We start from the raw sequence: 20,234 nt of genomic DNA on the forward strand, positions 1-20,234 counted from the left end.
ATGAAACGAGTTCCAAGAAATATTCTTTAGAGGATATCTGCCCATATCCTTTTGACAAAAGTTTAAACATGATACCATTCCCACAACATTGTGAAATCCCTAAATATGATAAATACGATGAGAAATATGATCCTCAAGATCACATTAGGGAATTTTGCACAATGATTATGGAATTTGCACATGATGAAACTTACCCAATGCGTCTATTCCCTAGAAGCTTAAATGGACAATCAATGGAATGGTTCTCAAGACTACCATCTGGAATCAAATCTTTTGAAGAACTTGTGAACAAATTTATCTCGCAATACTCCTACAACGTAAGAAATGAGATAACAATGCTAGATTTATGTTATGTCAAGCAAAAGAATGGTGAACCTTTCATGGTCTTTTTACAACAATAGAAACAAATGTTCAATAGATATCCAAGAGATGTACCCGATCAAGAGAAAATGGACATATTCATTGACAACCTTATCAGTGAAATGAGTTACCGTCTTAAAATGCAATGTCCTCCTTCTTTTTCTAAGATGATTGAAAATGGTTTGAAGATAGAAGATGCAATGGTAAAGAAAGGAGAGTTAAAATTTTACAACAATTCCCACAATGACAACAATAACAATGACAAACCTAAATTTTGGTCAAAGAATAGGAATGTTACCAATGGAGTAAATGATGACAGCAATGCTACCAAACAACAACCAATCTTCAACTTATCAAGTCAAGTACCAAACAATAACAATCAAGAGAATAGTAAATCCAAGTCTTTCTTCTCCAATCCTTGTAGGAAATTCACAAACATTGGGGAACCCTTGGAGTCAACTTTGAAAACTCTTCTTGTAAATAAATTGATTACTTTACCAGAAGAAATAAATTATGAACCTCAAGTCAAACCTAATTGGTGGAATGACAATCATTTTTGCAATTACCATTGAAACAAAGGACACCAAACTAATGATTGTCAAGATTGAAGCACCTTATTCAAGATGTAATCAATAATGGAACTATTACAGTGGATGGTCATAAGATGAACGAATCACATCTAGCATTCAAAATTCCACTTCCAAACTATGAAAAGGGTGAACAATCTAAATCAAAATATGAAAAAAGAAAAGCTAAAGTAAACTACACTTACACATGATGATGTGGTAAATGTCATCATCGTTAAAGATAACACACCTTCAGAACCAATCAACTTCATTACAAGAAGCAAAGTGAAGGTTCCGTTTTTGGGTATAACAAATGAATCAACATACACTTCAAGACAATACAACTTAGTGGAACAATTGCAAAAGATACCCACTCAAATATCAATTTTGGAGCTCTTCAAGTTTCACCTATGCATAAAGAAATATTGGATAAAGCTCTAACAAAAACAATAGTTTCAAATGACCTAGATGTGGATCAATTCCAAAACATGGTGGGACACCTCATAGACCCTCATTGTTTATCTTTTTCTGAAAATGACGATGCGTCCTTGCAACACCCTCACAATGCTCCCTTACATGTTGAAGTCACCATTCATAAAACCCGTGTCGAATGTGTACTCATAGATGGTGGAGTTGGCTTAAACATTTGTGTGTTAAGTTTAATAAAGGCTTTGGGATATTTAGAAAATACAATAGATCCAAAGAATAAAATAACTATCAAAGCATATGATGAGGAATAACGTTCTTCTAAAGGGACTATGGTATTACCAATCAAAATAGGACCTATGGAAAGAGATACATTGTGCCAAGTTCTAGACTTGAATTTATCTTATAATTTTCTTCTAGGAAGACCATGGATTCATAACATGCAAGCGGTTCCTTCTACAGACCATCTGTGTGTTAAGTTTCCTTATAATGGACAAGAAGTCACTATAGTCATAGATTCCAATCAATATTGCAATAATCTGAAACCAACACAAGATGCAAGAGTTCCGCATAACAGAGAATCAACCTATCCTACCAAAGAAATTCAAGAAAAGTTGTGGGAAACTTTTGAGAAAAAATTCAAACTAAATGATGAAGGAATAGGAAAGTATTCTTTGCATAGCTTGCCGCTTTCACCTAAATCATATGGAAAACCTACAAATGTTCAACCACGGATCTCAGAGAAATCAGTTGAAATGTTTGATGGACCATTTGTTAAAGTTGGAACACTTGCACTAGAAACTGAAAAACAAAGACATTCCTAGTTGGTTGTATAGAGATGGAAATGAAACTATAGCAACAACTGCAGAAGTTAATATTCTCATAGAACAATATGGCAATGGTTATAAGATCATGCAAAAATGGGATATGAAGGAAAATGACCAATTGGTAAGCGACAAGAAGGTATTTCAAAACCTATTTGTCCTCACACACAATCTAAAGAAGATAAATTAGGACTTGGATATCCCAAATCAAATAAAAAACAACATAATTATCAACATCCAAGGTGGAGAAAGAAAATAGTCCCTAAAGAAGAACCAGGCTAGAAAGGCTACATCAAGCAGCAAAAATAGTAGCTAACAAACATAAACAAGAAGAATATGAGAAACAACAAGAAGAACTTGCAATCAAAAGAGAAGAAGAATCTTGCAAACAAGTTCAAGGAATACAAACAAGCATGGAACCTGATCAAGATATTCGAGAAGCAGTGAAAGAACATATGACCAAAATCAAAGAACTTTTCTCACCATATAACATTCCTATTAGATATAGTGGTGTGATTCTAGACAATGGTTCAGAGACATATTCAAACGAATATGAATGGGGTCCAAATCTATCATCTGATGTATCAAGTGAAGAAAAGGATGAAGAACAAGTGGTTTTTACAAATGAAGACTCATCTTTCACAAAACAAAGAATAGAGTTGGAAAGAAGACAAGAAGAGATCATAATTCAAAGGAAAGAGGCATATGAAAGACAACAAAAGAAAGAGGATGAAAAAGAACAAGAAGTAACACCACAGGAAACACAAGCAATTATTGATCAATCATCAAAAGATCAACAAAATATCAGACATGTATCAAATATTGAGTCAACAATATTAAGGTATGGAAGAACCATGGAAGAATTAATAGATAGTCAAGCAGGATTGACTATTAGTCCAAAAGAAGTTGAGTTCAAAAGAAGAAAAAAGATAGCAAAAGAATCCTCTATGTCATGTGCACAAGTATGCCTACTTCAAGATACAAATGAATTTATTGAAATTGATCAAGAGGGAACCTATAGTATTAAAGATGTATGTGTTGATATAATCCATTCGTTTGAGGGACAAACGTCAGATGATGAGTCACTTGATTGCGAATCACAAAATACCAATCCTGATTTCATTAGAGCTGATTGGAGAGCACTTGGGAGAGACTATCCTCAAGAGAGTTCTATCTATGACATTACCTACTCTACACCAAATTATGACTATTACATCATGAACCTTGAAACACCCAACAATGACGATGACTATGACTTACCGCTGCTTCATCCATAACTGATTGATTGGGATAACTTAGAAAACCTTGAATTGGATGTTTTTTCTAATGATCATGATTTATCCAGATACCTTAAAAATTTTGTAGAACCAATAACACCTAAGATATCTTCCACCGCAGAATCGAGTAACACTTCCTGTAGTTGGGAGACTGCCAAAATTTCTAGTCGCAAAATTGAAATAAAACAAGGAAAAAGACCAAGTGTTGAAAACCATTTCATGGCAACACTAGATCAATCAAGAGGAAAAATAAAGGATGTATCTGATGGTGAAAACCTCCTTGAGGCACTAGAAGATGGAAAGTTTGACATCCTCCCTGCATATTTTCAGGAGAGATCTGCTATTTTAATAGAGCCAACGAAAGCAATAAATATTGGTACATCAAAGGACCCCAAATTCCTTCATCCTACTGCATCAATATCAGATGAAGAGAGGAAAGAATACATAGAATTCTTCAAACAAAGACAGATAAATTTTTCTTGGTCCTATGCAGACATGCAAGGACTTGATTCAGATCTTATCATGGATCATCTCAATGTGGATCCAAAAGCAAAACCGGTTAAACAAAAGCTAAGGAAGATGCATCTACACATCACTCTCCTTGTAAAAGTGGAGCTAAAGAAACTATTGGATGTGGGTTTTATAAGACCTGTTGCCTATCTAGAATGGGTCTCAAGCATTGTGTCAGTATCAAAGCCAGATAACAACATAAGAGTCTGCACCGATTTCAGAGATTTGAACAAGGCATGTCCTATAGATGATTTCCCATTGCCCATCATTGATATAATTCTAGACTTATCAGCAGGACATGAGATGTTTTCATTAATGGATGGATTCTTGGGCTACAATCAAATAAAATTTCCCCTGAAGGTCAAGAAAATACAACATTCACCTATGCATGGGGTACTTACTGCTGGGATGTTATTCCATTTGGGATTAAGAATACAGGAGCAACTTATCAGAGAGTTATGACAATAATTTTCCACGATATGGTGCATACATTTATGGAAGATTATGTAGATGACATACTTGCAAAATCTCATACAAGGAAAGAACATTTGAACATCTTGGGCAAGATCTTTGACAGGCTTGAATAATATCAGTTAAGATTGAATCCAAAGAAATGTTCATTTGGAGTAACCTCTGGAAAACTTCTTGGGTACATTATATCATCTCGTGGAATTGAAGTTGATCCAGAAAAGGTCAAAGCTATCATGGAAATGGAGTCACCCAGGAACATAAGTCAATTGCGTTCTCTACAAGGAAGATTGCAATCAATCAGAAGATTTGTCTCTCAATTAGCAAATAGATGTTATCCATGCATTCATCTTTTACACAAGAATGTTCCATTCAAATGGGATTAGAAGTGTGAAGAAGATTTGTGCAAATTAAAAAATATTTGATGAATCCTCCAGTACTTGTATCACCAATCAAAGGGAAACCATTGTTTCTTTACATCTCAGCAACAAATGTATCACTAGGAGCTCTCTTAGCACAACATGATGAAGAAGGGAAAGAAAGAGCAGTGTATTACATCAGTAGAACACTTGTAGGCTATGAATTGAGCTATACATCAGTTGAGAAGACATGCCTAGAAGTTGTATTCGCAACTCAAAAATTACGACATTATATGTTGACTCATTCTGTGAAACTAATAGCAAAAATAGAACCACTAAAGTATTTGTTGAGCAAGTCAACTTTGACAGGCAGACTGGGAAAATGGGTTATGGTACTAAGTGAATTTGATATAGAATATGTTGATCGAAAAGCTATCAAAGGATAGGTCATTGCTGATCAATTGGCTGAAGCACCCTTGTAAGATGACACATCGTTGCACATCGAATTTCCTGTTGCAAATATTCTGACAATAAGCACAAAATTTTGGGAGTTGTACTTTGATGGCTCCTATACACAATATGGATCAGGTGCTAGAATTTTGTTCATCACACCTCAGGGACACACAATTCCAAAATCATATAGACTGTGGTTTCCATGCACAAACAATACTGCAGAATATGAAGCATTGGTTATTGGGCTCAAAATGGCTATTGAATGGAACATCAAGGAATTGCATGTTTGTGGTGATTCACAGCTTATAATCAACCAAATAAATAATGATTATCAAACTAAGGAGGACAAGATTATGCCTTACAAATAGCTGGTTGAAAATTTTAAAGAAAATTTTGAAGAAATAACATTTACTCGGATCCCAAGAAATGAGAACAAAACAGTAGATGCAATGGCTACAATAGCATCTCTTTTGCAGAATCAAGAAAATCAACAATATTACAAATTCCTGGTGGAAGATATCTTGAATCCTACCATTGAATCCCAAAATACCCGCATGATTTTCCATATATTTGGAACTAATCAATCCTTATACAACCAAACTTATCGATACCTAAAGGAGAATATCCTTCCTCCTGACCTATCCCGCAGTCAGAGAAGAAATTTTATCCATCAGTCATCCCACTATACTATCATTGTTGATACCTTATATAGACGAGGTCTAGATAGCACTCTAGTGAGATGTCTCAAACAAGAAGAATCTGAGAAAGTTCTTAACGAAGTCCACATAGGTATTTGTGGCATGCACTCAAGTGGTTTAACACTGGCTAAGAAACTTATTCACTTGGGTTACTATTGGCCTACCATGGAGAGAGATTTATTTACATATGCTAGGAGATGCAAAAAATGTCAGATCCATGAGAATCTCATCCACGCACCAGCACAAGAACTGCATCCTATGGAAGGTTCATGGTCATTCTCCCAATGGGGTCTTGACTTGGTAGGTAAGATAAACCCTTCATCTTCTAATGGACATAAGTTCATTCTGATTGCTACGGAGTATTTCACTAAATGGATTGAAGAAGTGCCTTTGACAAAAGTGGTAGGAAAGCGAATATCATCATTCATCCTGAATTATATAATCTGTCGCTATGGAGTCCCTATGACCATTATCACTAATAATGGAAGACCATTTAAGAATCAAGATGTGAAGGAACTATGTGAGCAATTTCATATTCAGCATAGATTTTCTACACCATATTATCCACAGGGAAATGGTCAATTTGAGCCATCAAATAAAACAATCTTGAAGATCCTGAAGAAAATAGTTAATGAAGTTGTTAAAGACTGGCATATTCAGCTAAATCCTACTCTTTCCAGGGCATATTGGACCAACATTCTTACACCAACGAGGGTAACCCCATATTGCTTAGTCTATGGATCAGAAGCTATATTACAAGTAGAAGTAGAGATACCTTCTCTATAAGTATCCTTGAAAGGTCTTATATCAGAAGAAGAAGAAGAACAAGTCTCTAGACTTCAAGAGCTTGAGCTGATTCAAGAACATCACCAAAATGCTACAGATCAATTAAAGGCATATCAACAAAGAATGGCAAGAAGTTATAATCACAGAGTTATGCCACATATTTTTCAGATTAGAGTTCTAGTTCGAAGGGAGAATCCAAGGAATCAGCAAGACTGAGAAAAGAAGGAAAAATTTGAACCGAACATGTTAGGTCCTTTTGTTATAGTAGCAGCATATGGCTCAGGAGCATACACATTATCTACACCAGAAGGTGATTGGTTTGATGAGCCCATCAATTCTATTCATCTCAAGAAGTTATATGCTTGATATATAAAGTCTTGGAAAAAAAATTAGTTAAAAAAGCATATGAAGTCCTGAAGAAATCAGTAAAAATTAGAAAAGCATAAAATCCCTAAAAAGCATAAAACAAAGAAAGCGAAAACAAAAAAAATCAAATATGGAAAAAATACAATAAATTTAGATAGTGAAAACTAGGTAAATAGGTGCTATCTAAAAGTGAGTTCTTCCATCTATGAGATCGCTTCACACACCTATCCACTCCATCATATTTGCATCTATCGCTTCCATCTATCCAAGCCTATCCATTTCATCTTCCAGATTCATTGCTTTGCAGGAAGTATGTAGTTTACCAATAGTTATCAATCTTTGACATACTTAATGTATTCATTGTCTTGGATTTTATCAATCATATCTGCATTATATCCTGCCATGGTTTAGATCTTGATCATTTTTCGTACATCCATAATAAAGTTTTGTTTCTATTGGGGCAAAATCCTAATTCCTTTTTCTAAGGTGATCTATTAAATCTTTGAAAATCCAAAACATTAGGAAAACTTAGAAAAACCAAAACACCTAGGGTTTTGAAATAGATAATGAGCAACAAAGCAATGAAGATCAAGACATTTTGTAAAAACTAAATCGTGAAACTCAAAAAACAAAGATTCTACCAACAAGTAATAAAACATTATCAAGGATTATTCATCAAGATGATTATATCAGTTAATGACCATGAGAACATGTGAATGACATACAAGATTTAGTGTTTGTATCTTGATTTTATTGCTAATTATGTACTCTATGCGACTCAAGGATGTCCATGACTAGAGAAGCTATGATGGGGCATGATTATTTTCTTTGTTTGTCGTATGTGGTTTATCTCTTATTAAGGTATGTACTTGTCTAAGGATATGTTCAATAAAAGATCAAGGAGGACATTACAAGTCATGCATGAAAAGGGATAATCCTTGTCTGTTCTGCAAGAAATACTCAAGTCAACTTGATTCATTATATCAAGTTGCTTGTATTAACTTGCTATATCAAAATCCATGTAAGAAATACTCGGGTCAACTTCAATTATTATGTCAAGATGCTTGTATTTTCTTACAACATTTTTAAAGCTCAATGATGAAATCAAGAATTGTTATAAGACAACATATGAAGAATGGAAGTATCATTTTAGTTAGATCATTTTAGATTAGCTCATTATTCATCTGCATTATAAGCATTCATTGTCAGTTGCATTATAAGCATTTCATTCCATTCAGATATCAACGGTTATAAATAAAGATTGAGTATACTTGGACAAACTAAAACAATTTGCATTTAGGTTCATTCATTTCATTAGGTTTGCATTTTGATCATAATCATTTGCATTACATTAGTTTGTATTTCATTAAGTGTATTTCATTAATCATCCAGTATATCATCATTATTATTTGCATTAAGATCATTATCATTGTAGTTATTTTTTTTAAGGTTATTTAGTTGCATCTTTGCACTTAGATTCATTTATCATTATAAGCATTTCATTATAATCATAAGCATTACATATAAGCATCCATCATATGAGTTTGATCAAGCATAGCATTCATAATCTAAATTTGCATTTAAAACATCAAACTTGAAATCAAATACATTTCATGTAGATTATTTACATTTCAAACCATATTAAACATACACATTAAAAGTAACAAAAATCAACATTCATTTGCATAAGTAATCATTTAGAAGCATTCTCATATAGATAATTGCATTTGCATCATTTAAATAAAGCATTATAGAACTAATTTCATTTCATCATTATTACATCATATAGAACATCATCATCATGAAAATAAAGGAAAGAAAAGATCATCATAACATCATCCATCACTGCATATATATAATCTATGTAATCAATGCATATAGATCATCGTCATATAGAGTAACATGCATAATAAATCATGAATCATCAACATAATATAGAGTCCATGTATGCATATAGAGATCATCATAAAATAATAAAAAGTCCAAGTTTACAATGATATCAAATTAATAATAAAATACATTGCCCCATCAATATAAATCAAGTCTACAAATCAAGGATTTTTTGTGCCGCTACCACTTGACTCTGTCCATCTTTGTGGCTGTGGACGAGATGATCCCCCAGACGGTTGTGTACCTCGATCCCTACTTGATGCAGAGAGTCTTGGAGCTTGATCAAATACACCTTCTTGAGTGACTTGTCTTACTCAACCCTTCAACTACTCAAACCCTTTTGATGAGCACTAGCAGGGGTTTATGCTAATGAGACCTCCAAGGTATGAACCTCTTTGGCTTGTCTCTTAGGTATAGCCAATGGTTTTGGACAATCAACTCCACCTCGTGAGGTTGCCACCTCAATCACACACGTACCACTCCAAGGCTCCAACCACTCTTGCAAGGATCATAACACCCAACTACTTCCAATGTACTCAAGATGCATCTACCAAGTGTCTTTGAAGTATTTTGAGTCTTTTAAGATCACCAAACCCATCGCTTTTTCTGTCTAACCTTTCTAGGCCTCTACCGAGCTCAAATAGGCCTCATTGAATTAGCCCTCCCTTGGCGGTTTTAGGGACTTAGTTTGAAAATTTTCCAAACAAAGCTAGAAATAAATTATGGATTCGAGTACCCTTTTCAGAGTTACACACAATACTGAAAATTGTTGGCAAATGCACACTCCAATGAGAAATTGTAGGTGATTGAAGGTTTTGTCATTGATGGCAACCTTGCAATCATATGATACCGACAAGACAGGATACTGGCACCAGCAACGACAAACTCTACACCGGCACAGAGAACACTGACAGTGAAAGGAAGGATACTGACACCCTGGCCGACAAGAATTTTGTTTGAAATGTATTTTGTAATTAACTGGAAAATCATTGTAAGTCGACATGGCGAGTTGTAATATGACTCATATATGTATGAGATCATTTTGTAATAGGAAATATGTGTGATAGGATGCGAGATAAGCAGACCTACTATACGAATTAGAGGTTAAGGGTTTATGTATGTAGCAGAGCTTAAACTAGTACTGGATCTGGCATAGCAAATGTTAATCTGAAGCAGTACAAGACATTGGATTAATATAATCCATTTTTGTAAGTCAGTGTGACTTCTTTTGTAATTGAGTAGTGAGCTTTAGGCACTTGGCCTTCTTGCATGTGCAGGCCCCTATTGTAAGAGTAATATTCCCTTATTGGCCAGTAAGCGAATATTGTGGGTCACAAATCCCATCGAGGTTTTTCCCACACCGAGTTTCCTCATTAAAATACTGTGTTATGGTGTGCTTCTCATGTGGTTGTTGTTATTCTTGTTTACTACATTATTTCTTGTTTACCGGTACATAGTTTTAATATGCTTTTCATGTTTTAAATCAAGTAGATTTATTAACCAGTTAGATACTGATTCACCCCCCCCCTCTCAGTATCTTTGGGAATCCTAACAATTGGTATCAGAGTCTGGTCCTCTATTTTCAGAAGCCTAATAGCTTGAGGAAGATCTTGTCACCGGTAGAGATGGAAAACTTGAGAGAAAATTGAAAACAACTCTTTCAGACTATGATGCAGAAAAGGTGAAGAATATCAAACTTGAAGATGATCTAAAGGCTGCTCAGGATATCATTCAAGAACTTCAATAAAATCTTACCTGTACGTTAGGAAATAGGAAATCATCACAAGACAAGAATAAACATAATAGCTCAATCATAAATGCATTCATTGCAATGAATCTATCCTAAGACACATTCAATAGAGACATGAAACAAAGCATACAAAACTAGAAATTATGCAAACCGGATGACGATTTGAATGCTCCTTCCATGCGGCTCCATTGTTCTTCTTTCCTCTCCAAATAGTTGTGGATCTCACCTACAAGTGCACACACAATTGAAAGCAAGTAGACGAGATTTTTGATCAAGAGTACTAGAAGCATAAATTCGATAGTCTGATCAAGGATTCGGGATTAAGGGGTTTGATTGAAGAAGATCATCCAATTTATAGAAGAATTGGAGAGATGACAAGATTAGTATGATTCAATTCAAATGGAAATTGCAAATCAATTATGTCAATTATGACAAATTTATGACAAATTATGCACCTTCTATGCAAAATTTGTTGATTGATAATTTATGACAAATTATGACAACTTCTATGTCAAAATTGATTGATTGTCAATTATGACAAATTTATGACAAATTGACATGTCATTTCCATGAATTTAGGAGAGAAATAGGAGGAAAATTGAAATTAGGATTTAGAAAATTAGGAAAATTAGAAAAAGAAGAAAATTAGGAATTAAGAAATTGATGAAAATTAGGAAATTAGGAATTAGGTAAATTAATTAACAATTTGTCATTTATTAATTAATTCACAAAGAGGAATAATTAGCCAATTAAATGAACATTTAATTGTGACAAGAAGACTTAGGATAAAATAAATAAATTATTAATCCTAAAGGGAGAAATGACAAACAAGGTTAAATGATTAAATCACGAAACCCTAGAAGATGAATTAGGTCTTGATGAAAGATAATTGACTCGATCATGATTTTGAGTTGATAAATGACCAATGTGATAAATGATTTAATTGATAAAATGCGCCAATTGACGAGGAACAATGACAAATTGATCCAAATTGACACGATTGAGAAAGACGACGATCGATGACAAATCGATCGCAAAATGACAAAATTGACAAGAAGACAAGGGTTGATGACAAAATAGATTGCAAAATGACAATATTGAAAAATGATCACGATCGATGACAAATTGATCGCAAAATGACAAAATCGAACATGACAACGACCGATGACAAATCGATTGTTAAACGACAAGATTGAAAATGATAAGAATTGATGATAAATCGATCGCCAGATGACAAGATTGAAAATGATAAGAATTGATGATAAATCGATCGCCAGATGACAAGATTGATAAGAGGACAAAACCCTAATTAGGATTGACGATGTCCAAAATGATGACAAATTAGCACGCACATTGATGCGACAGGATAAAATCGATCAAAATCATGATTGAAGATTGTTGTCGACAAGACCAAATTCGAAGGCGAGATGAAGGAAGAATGTAGAAGAATGACTCGATGCTCACAAATGATAAAGACCAAGTGCGTATCATAGGAGAAATGTTAATGTGACGCAAAAACCTAAAATGAGGCAATGCGCAAATGTTAAAGTATGACTCTGCAAGCGTTGACCATTTTTAGGTGTCTACATTACCATTTCAAGAAATAAGAGAAGAGAACTTTGTGAAAAGATGCAGAATGAGAATGATGAAAAGGAAACTCTTAATGATCTGGTAAACAAGCTAAGACAAGAGATCAGTACAACACAGAATGAGATGTAGGATATGACTATGAGATTTTGTAAAGAAATTGAAGATAGAAAGATGAATGAAGAAGACTTGGTCAGAAGACTAAATGATGCTGGAAATGAAAACACAAGGCTTAGTCATGAAAATGATCTGTTGAAGATGGATCTAATGCACACACAAAATGACAGAATTGAACTCATAAAACAGAAAGGAATCTTAGAAAGTGAACTAACTGCTACAAATCATCACAAGGAAAAATTCAAGAAAAGTTCAGAAGAACTTGGTGACATGCTGAAAAATCAGAAACCTAATGGTGATACAAATGGCCTTGGCTTTGAAGTTGGTGAAAGCTCTGGTACTACAAACAATCATGATCATAGCAAACTGGTAAGACAGCCTACTGCTTACAAGTTTAATGGCAAATTCTTTAACTATAACAAGTATGGTCATAGAGAAAATCAATGTAGATCTAGAAATTATCAGAACACTAATACACCCACCGGTCAATGTTCTAAATGCAACAAAGTTGGTCATAATTCAGAAAATTGCAGAATGAATGTGAGATGTTATGTTTGTGGAAGATTTGGGCACTTATCTAATCAATACATAACACATACCGACATAGGATGTGGGAAAGCTTTTCAGAAGAACAATGTGACTTGTTATGCTTGTAACAAGATTGGACATATTGCTAAATTTTGTAGAAGTAAGGCATCACCAACAAATAACAAAGGTCCTAGTTTGAAAGGTAAAGAAAACGTTGAAGAGGTAAAGAAAGAATTCTCAAAACAATGGATCAGAAAATTAGATTAGAAGGTTGATGTGATTACTCCTCCATCGGAAGAACAGAGTAACACTCCACTGGCAGGAAACTCTTCATCTAACTGAAGAAAATTCTTTTGGGGGTTTAGCAACAAAATGAAAAACATGCTATTATTCCCTCGGTTGATGGTGAGAAGTTGAAATTACTTCTATACCGGCAGATGACTTAAATTGTGACTTAAATGGCAAGCATTAAATATGGTAGTTGGAGAAAATAACATTATAAAGCAAGTGTTTTGGCTCATTTTTCATTCACCGAGCATTCAAATCTTCAAGAGCGCGAAATTTCCCGAGCAAAGGTACTCCAAGCAAAGAAGTGAAGCAATCCATCAAAGCATTCATCCTTAAGGCAGATTGAGGTATTTATAGCTATGGCATCTTCATCCACTCCTGAATTTATTGCAAACCCTACTATTGTTGAAGTTGTTAAGCGACCTAGACCCGTTTTCAGCTAGTTCCCGAAATTGCTAAGAAAGATGATAGCATAGGTGCATTCTCTCAAATCCCTAAAGGAGTAGTATATGTTGAAGACCCTAGAATGTATATACATTGTCATATTAATGAACTAGGTGATGATGAAATTAAAAATATGTATGAGACTATAATTTGTGATGAATTCTGAAATGTCAAACCTGAACATAAGATAGTAGAAACCCTAGGTTTCACTGAAATACTTAGTATCCCAGATTTCCCCAAGGATATCATAAGGATTGTGTGAAGTAGAGTACATGGTGAATTCTTTTGGTTAGACTCTATTCATAAAATCACAAAAGAAGCAGTAAAAGTTGTAACAGGGTTACCCTCCACTGGCAACAGACCTGACAAAACTAAGAAGGTCTCAAATGACTTAGTGACAAACCTAACCAGTGCAACATTTAATAAGAGATCTCTAAGGGTAAACGATGTGAAGGATACAAATATCAGATTTATCAGTATGATCTTAGGTTATAAGGCTACACATGCAAATAGGTTAAACTCAGTTTCTAGCCTATGTATTAAGAGTGCCTATGATATGGTAAATGATAATGCAAGAATAGACATATGTGAATGGCTCGAAGATGAGTTGATAGAAAATTTGGGTAAGATCAAAAGAGACAAAAAGGGGACATTCAGATTTGGAAACTTACTTGTTTGTTTGATGCTATACATAACCAAACAAGTACCCGGTATTAGTGCTAGAGATTTTGGATTTGATATACCGGTAGGAAAACAACTATCAGAACTATTAAACAATATGGGAGAGAACAGGGAGAAAAACATAAATGAGCATTTTCAAGCATTTAAGGCTCGAATGAAGAATAGAGTAAGATTATCACAAGCTATTGTGGATAAGTATCAAAAGATAATCTATTTTGTGATCAAGAAAGATGAAATTTGGATGGAGGCGTTATCCCTGGAACCATTTGGGTAACTGAAATGGGCTATGAGACAGATGACAACATCATAGAAACTTATGCAAAATCCCTCCTTGAAGCTCCTAAGGAACCGAAAGAGAAAGTATTTGGTAGTGCAGAAACAATTGAGAGCACTATACAATCAAGGAAAAGAGTTAAGAAGGTAGAAGCAATCATTAGAAAAGGAACCTGACAGGCAAAGAAAATCAAGGAAGATGTGCTAAAACAAACGAGTATAACTGAAAGTAAGTTGGAAGCACTTCAATCGAAAACTCACCTTTCCCAGGTTGGAACTTCTTCAGAAAGTGACATACCTATTGTATTCAAGAGAGTTGAGAGGAAAAGAAAACCTTCACCGACACCTTCTCCTACACCAAAAAGGACAAGACAGAAGCAACATGCAGTAAGGCCTTCGGCAAAGAAGATGAATCCTAAGAAGAAGGTGAAACAAACTATTGCCCCCATTGACAAACTTCTTAGCGAAATTACAGAGGATGGTAAGCTAAAGAACATTAATAAAATGTACAATACACTATCAGCTGATGATAAGGAAAGTATAGAGAACAGTGTAATTATACACTTAGATATATACAAGAAATTTTTGATGCAAATTATTGATGAAATTCCAAATGAATTGTATAGGAGATTAGAAGCTAGAAGATTATCTATTGTTGAAGTAGATAAAAAGATTAAAATTGAAAAATTACTGGTAGTGCATCTAGTTAACTCACCTGATGAAATAGACAAATTAATCAGTGAGGCTAACTGGACAGTATTCTCTACTGCTCACCAACATGTAGCATTAATGGCTAGCAGAGTAACTAAAGTATCAGAGGAAACAACTGATGGATGGGATATTTTCTTTGTGGAGAAAGAAAAAGAGGAAGAATTACTCAGACCTAAAACTATCAGAGTATATCAAAAGGACAGAGAAAAGGGTAAAGGCAAGGTAGGTGGACCACCAAGTTTAAAAATAACTGACAATATGTCCCCACCTCCTTCAGATACTCCACCGGTAGACACTACTGCAAATCAACCGGCCACTAAGAGTATGGAGACTCCAGTAGAAGATACAAACCTTGAATCATAAATTTTATATACTGTAAATGTAGATACTCGGGAAGTTAATGTCGTGGTTGACAAAGAGACCACTGAGGACAAGGAGAAAGATGTGACCACAGAGTCATCGACTGCAGAGGTTGAGTTAAACACAGAAAAACCTTCACAGGCAAAGCAACCGACAGAGGATACCACTAAGAAACCGGTAGATATAACAAACAAACCATCTGAAGAACTGGCTAAGCAAATTTTAGAGGCACAATTTGAGGATCCGGCAACTAAAAGCTTAGAGAAACTGTTTGAGACACATTTGGAGAAACCCAAACCGGTACAGGTTGAAGCACGGGTACAGACAGAGATAGTGCCTCCCGACCAAACTGAAAAGCCTAAAACTTTGTTTGTGGAAATGCAAACTCAGACAGACCTACCAGAGGTCAAACAAAGGAAATAACTACAACCGGTAGCATGGCTATTGTAAAAATTGTTGGACAAACATCTGGTACAACTATGACAGAATTCAGACCTACTAATGTAACAGAGGTCTTATTAGATTCAATAAAGAAGATCACAGAATGCAATGCACAAGCCTATAATGCTATTAATGATACTATACCAATTCTTAAATTGATAGCACCAAAGTGCAGTGTTGAGAATAAAGATTCTTTAGGTCAACTAGACACATTGTCTAAGTTTATCACCGACAACCTAGTAACTGTTGATCAAATAAATGAGGATACATTTAAGGAGAGAATGATAAAAGAAAAAGGGAAATTATTTGAGGATATTGTAAAGAAAAACAAGGAAGAAATGGATACCCTCTTACCAGAACTTGGAGAAATAATCTATGACTTCAAGAAACTGTACAGGGATACTTGCAAAACAAATGTCTTAACAAAGGATCTTGACAAGGAGACCAACAAAGCTCAAGAGAAGATAAATAATATTGTTGAAAATTTGATTGGAACATCAGATTCATTTTTGGAATTAGAAAATAAAATTGCAGAGCAGGAAGAGAAAATCAAGAAATTGGAGAAAGACAAACATGGAATAAAGGATAAGGCAAAGGACTTAAAGTGCAGACTTAGTCCAAGACTAGAGTATCTTATTTCCTTGAGAAAAGAAATATTCGAGGCTCTGGTTCCTGGACTGAAGACACCGGAAGAGAAAATGCACATACTCACTGGTACAGTGCAGAGAACACAAGAGGCAATAAAAGACTGCAAAACATTCAACAATGGCATATATTTAGTTTTGACAGATATCTTTTAGATTGTAACCCATCGGTTACAAGAATCCAGGCATGACTCCACTGACAACGAATGACAACCTTTGTCATTGATGTCAAAGGGGGAGTAGTGGGATGAGAAAAATGGTCAGAAGGAAGGGACTTCATCTGCTCAGGGGGAACATACAGTTTTGGTAAGACAATTTTGGCAGACTATTTTTGGATATCATTTTGGACACTTTTGTTTTTTCTCATGAGTGTTGCCATCAATGCCAAAGGGGGAGATTGTTGGCAAATGCACACTCCAATGAGAAATTGTAGGTGATTGAAGGTTTTGTCATTGATGGCAACCTTGCAATCATATGATACCGACAAGACAGGATACCGACATCGGCAATGACAAACTCTACACTGACACACAGAACACCGACAGTGAAAGGAAGGATACCGGCACCCTGGCCAACAAGAATTTTGTTTGAAATGTATTTTGTAATTAACTGTAAAATCATTGTAAGTCGACATGGCGAGTTGTAATATGACTCATATATGTATGAGATCATTTTTTAATAGGAAATATGTGTGATAGGATGCGAGATAAGTAGACCTACTGTGCGAATTATAGGTTAAGGGTTTATGTATGTAGCAGAGCTTAAACCGGTACTAGATCTAGCATAGCAGATGCTAATCTGAAGCAGTACAAGACATTGGATTAATATAATCCATTTTTGTAAGTCAGTGTGACTTCTTTTGTAATTGAGCAGTGAGCTCTAGGCACTTGGCCTTCCTGCATGTGCAGGCCCCTATTGTAAGAGTAATATTCCCTTATTGGCCAGTAAGTGAATATTGTGGGTCACAAATCCCATTGAGGTTTTTCCCACACTGGGTTTCCTCATTAAAATACTTTGTTATGGTGTGCTTCTCATGTGGTTGTTGTTATTCTTGTTTACTACATTATTTCTTGTTTACCGGTAGACAGTTTTAATATGCTTTTCATGTTTTAAGTCAAGTAAATTTATTAACCAGTTAGATACCAATTCACCCCCCCCTCTTAGTATCTTTGGGAAACCTAACAAAAAATTGCATCTGGGTTATCCATACAAGTAGGGTTTCCAATGCTACACTATTTTTGAGGGTTTAGGCCTCACCGGGTGACTTGGAAAGATGGTTTCAAAACCCTTCGGCAGTCAAATCTTTTGCTCCATTAAATTTAGGATTCTCCAAGGGCAGTCAGAGGGATTTCTATCCATATGACACTTTTTTCCTACACCAATCCCCATGTGCTCTTAAAACACACTTTTCCTGTTGTCTTAACTCACCTACTCCCAGCGGTGAGCCTAGGGCTTAATTTTATCTCCTCCTCAAGGACCTGAAAAACCAAAAATCCTATCCTAAAACTATATACAAACCCTAACCTATCATTCCTATTGATTCCAATAGGTGCCATCAAAGAGTGCTTAGGTTATAGCCATTTTTGCTCTTAAACCCTACTTGCAAGGGTTTTACACCAAGTTGCAAAGAATGGATGATATCTCTGCAACTATAGACAATCAAACCTGTAAATCAAACTTAATAAAAAAAAATTTAAATGAACACTCATGCCCTACAATGATTTTGTACAACCAAGTCCGTACTGGACTGTACCAAGCAATGAAAACAAGAGAAAACTGTCAAAAATAGTGAAAGGCAAGTTTGTTTCAAAATTCAAAAACTTGTTCTTGCATTTCCTATCCTCTGACTCGTGCAATGAAGTGAATTTTGGATTTTATGCTCTTAGATCAGCTGGTTCAACCAAATTTTCAACGCCATCTCCCAAAAATGCAACTTTTGCAAAAATTGCAAAATATTACTCAACAACTTTTACATATTTTTACTCCTAAGATGCAACTTTGCATTCTAATGCATTTCAAGACTCCTAAAGGTCCTCAAACACCCTAGAAGACCTAAAAACAACACAATTGACCCCTATTACATGAATACATTCATCTGGAGCACTTCTCCTGTGAACTACCTAAGCATCTCACTTCTCAGGTTGTTAGCATCCTGAACACAAATAACTCAAACCAAAACTTGGACAACTCAACCATGGCTCTACTGAGTCCCAAATGGTTGGTCCATATTACATCACAAAGACAACACACAAAAATTTAAAGAAAATAAAAATTTCATGCTTGGAGTGATAGGTGCCCTGCACCACTACTCCTCTGAGGAGGTCCCATAACCCCATCGCTATTGGTATCCATCCTGTCGAAAACATGAGTAATCTGATAACTCCCTACTCTTTGGCTCTCTGAGAGTAAATCATCATATCATCGACACCAGTATGATGTCTCCTCTCCAGCCCAATATAGTGCTCTAACAGTATCAGCTGAGAGAGTACCAGATCCAACCTATTGAATATGATCAAGAAAAGCCTAGGTATCCTGTTGTCTCCTCATAGCTTCGTCTCTCTCATTCATGAGTGTCTGGACCTGTGCCTTGAGCTACTCTATCTATTCTTTGAGATCATCCAAGCTCTCCTGCTATGGCACATCCTGTTGAGGAACATCTTGTATGTCCTCAACCCCACCTACCTCTCCACCTGCTGGAATCTCCACCCAGGTAGCTCTCAAGATCCGTCGCCTAATGAGGGGAACATGATCCTCTGAGTCCTCCCCCCCCTCATCGCAACCACCCTGAGCTGTGAATCTAACCAAAGGCAATGCCTTTACCTCGACCCTTGTCCAATCCTGTGTTCCTGCCTAATCCTAGAGAGGGTAATCCTCTCGCTGCCCTCTTCCCTCCTCTACCGGTATCCTGACCAATCTCCCATGCATCCCTGCCTGCTGGAGAAAGTATTCCTCCTAATCTCCCAACCCTCCCTGCATCTCTCCCTGCCATGGGAAGTGGTCTCCCAATCCTGCCAACCGGTCCAAAAGGTCCTCCTCAGACTCTCAATCAACCTCCCCTCCACCCAAGTCTCCTACCACCTCCATCTCCTCCCTCATCCCCATCATCCCCTCCAGCCTCTCGAGAATATCTAAGCTCTCGTCTCTGTCTCTATCGCCTAACAATAGGATCATCTGAATCATCCTCCTCATCTCCTGAGCTGGGAGGAGGGTCTGTTGGATCAGTGATGCGAGGAAAAGGGTGTGCAAGCATGTACTGAGCGAAATCCGTTGTGATCCCAGCATCCAAAATGTGTAATCTCAAATCATAAGCTACCATCAGAGTAGCCAAAAACTCTACACATGCTATCTCAAAAGATAAGGTAGGTCCCCAATCTTGCCTATCCTTGTGTCATCGTGCATACTTGGCGACACCAAAAGGTATGTGCTG

The 20,234-nt window shown here is 35.9% G+C and overlaps 1 protein-coding gene across 1 annotated transcript in view; it reads left to right on the forward strand.

Moving 5' to 3' along the window:
• LOC131875740 (formin-like protein 13) overlaps nt 1-20,234 on the forward strand; it is an 87,859-nt gene that overhangs the window by 15,108 nt on the left and 52,517 nt on the right. The window contains exon 4 of the mRNA XM_059220381.1: nt 15,748-16,040. Coding sequence (XP_059076364.1) covers nt 15,748-16,040 — 293 coding nt within the window. The remainder of the gene's footprint in view (nt 1-15,747; nt 16,041-20,234) is intronic.

This window comes from Cryptomeria japonica, chromosome 5, assembly GCF_030272615.1.
Source record: "Cryptomeria japonica chromosome 5, Sugi_1.0, whole genome shotgun sequence".
In the NCBI taxonomy this organism is placed as follows: Eukaryota; Viridiplantae; Streptophyta; class Pinopsida; order Cupressales; family Cupressaceae; genus Cryptomeria; species Cryptomeria japonica.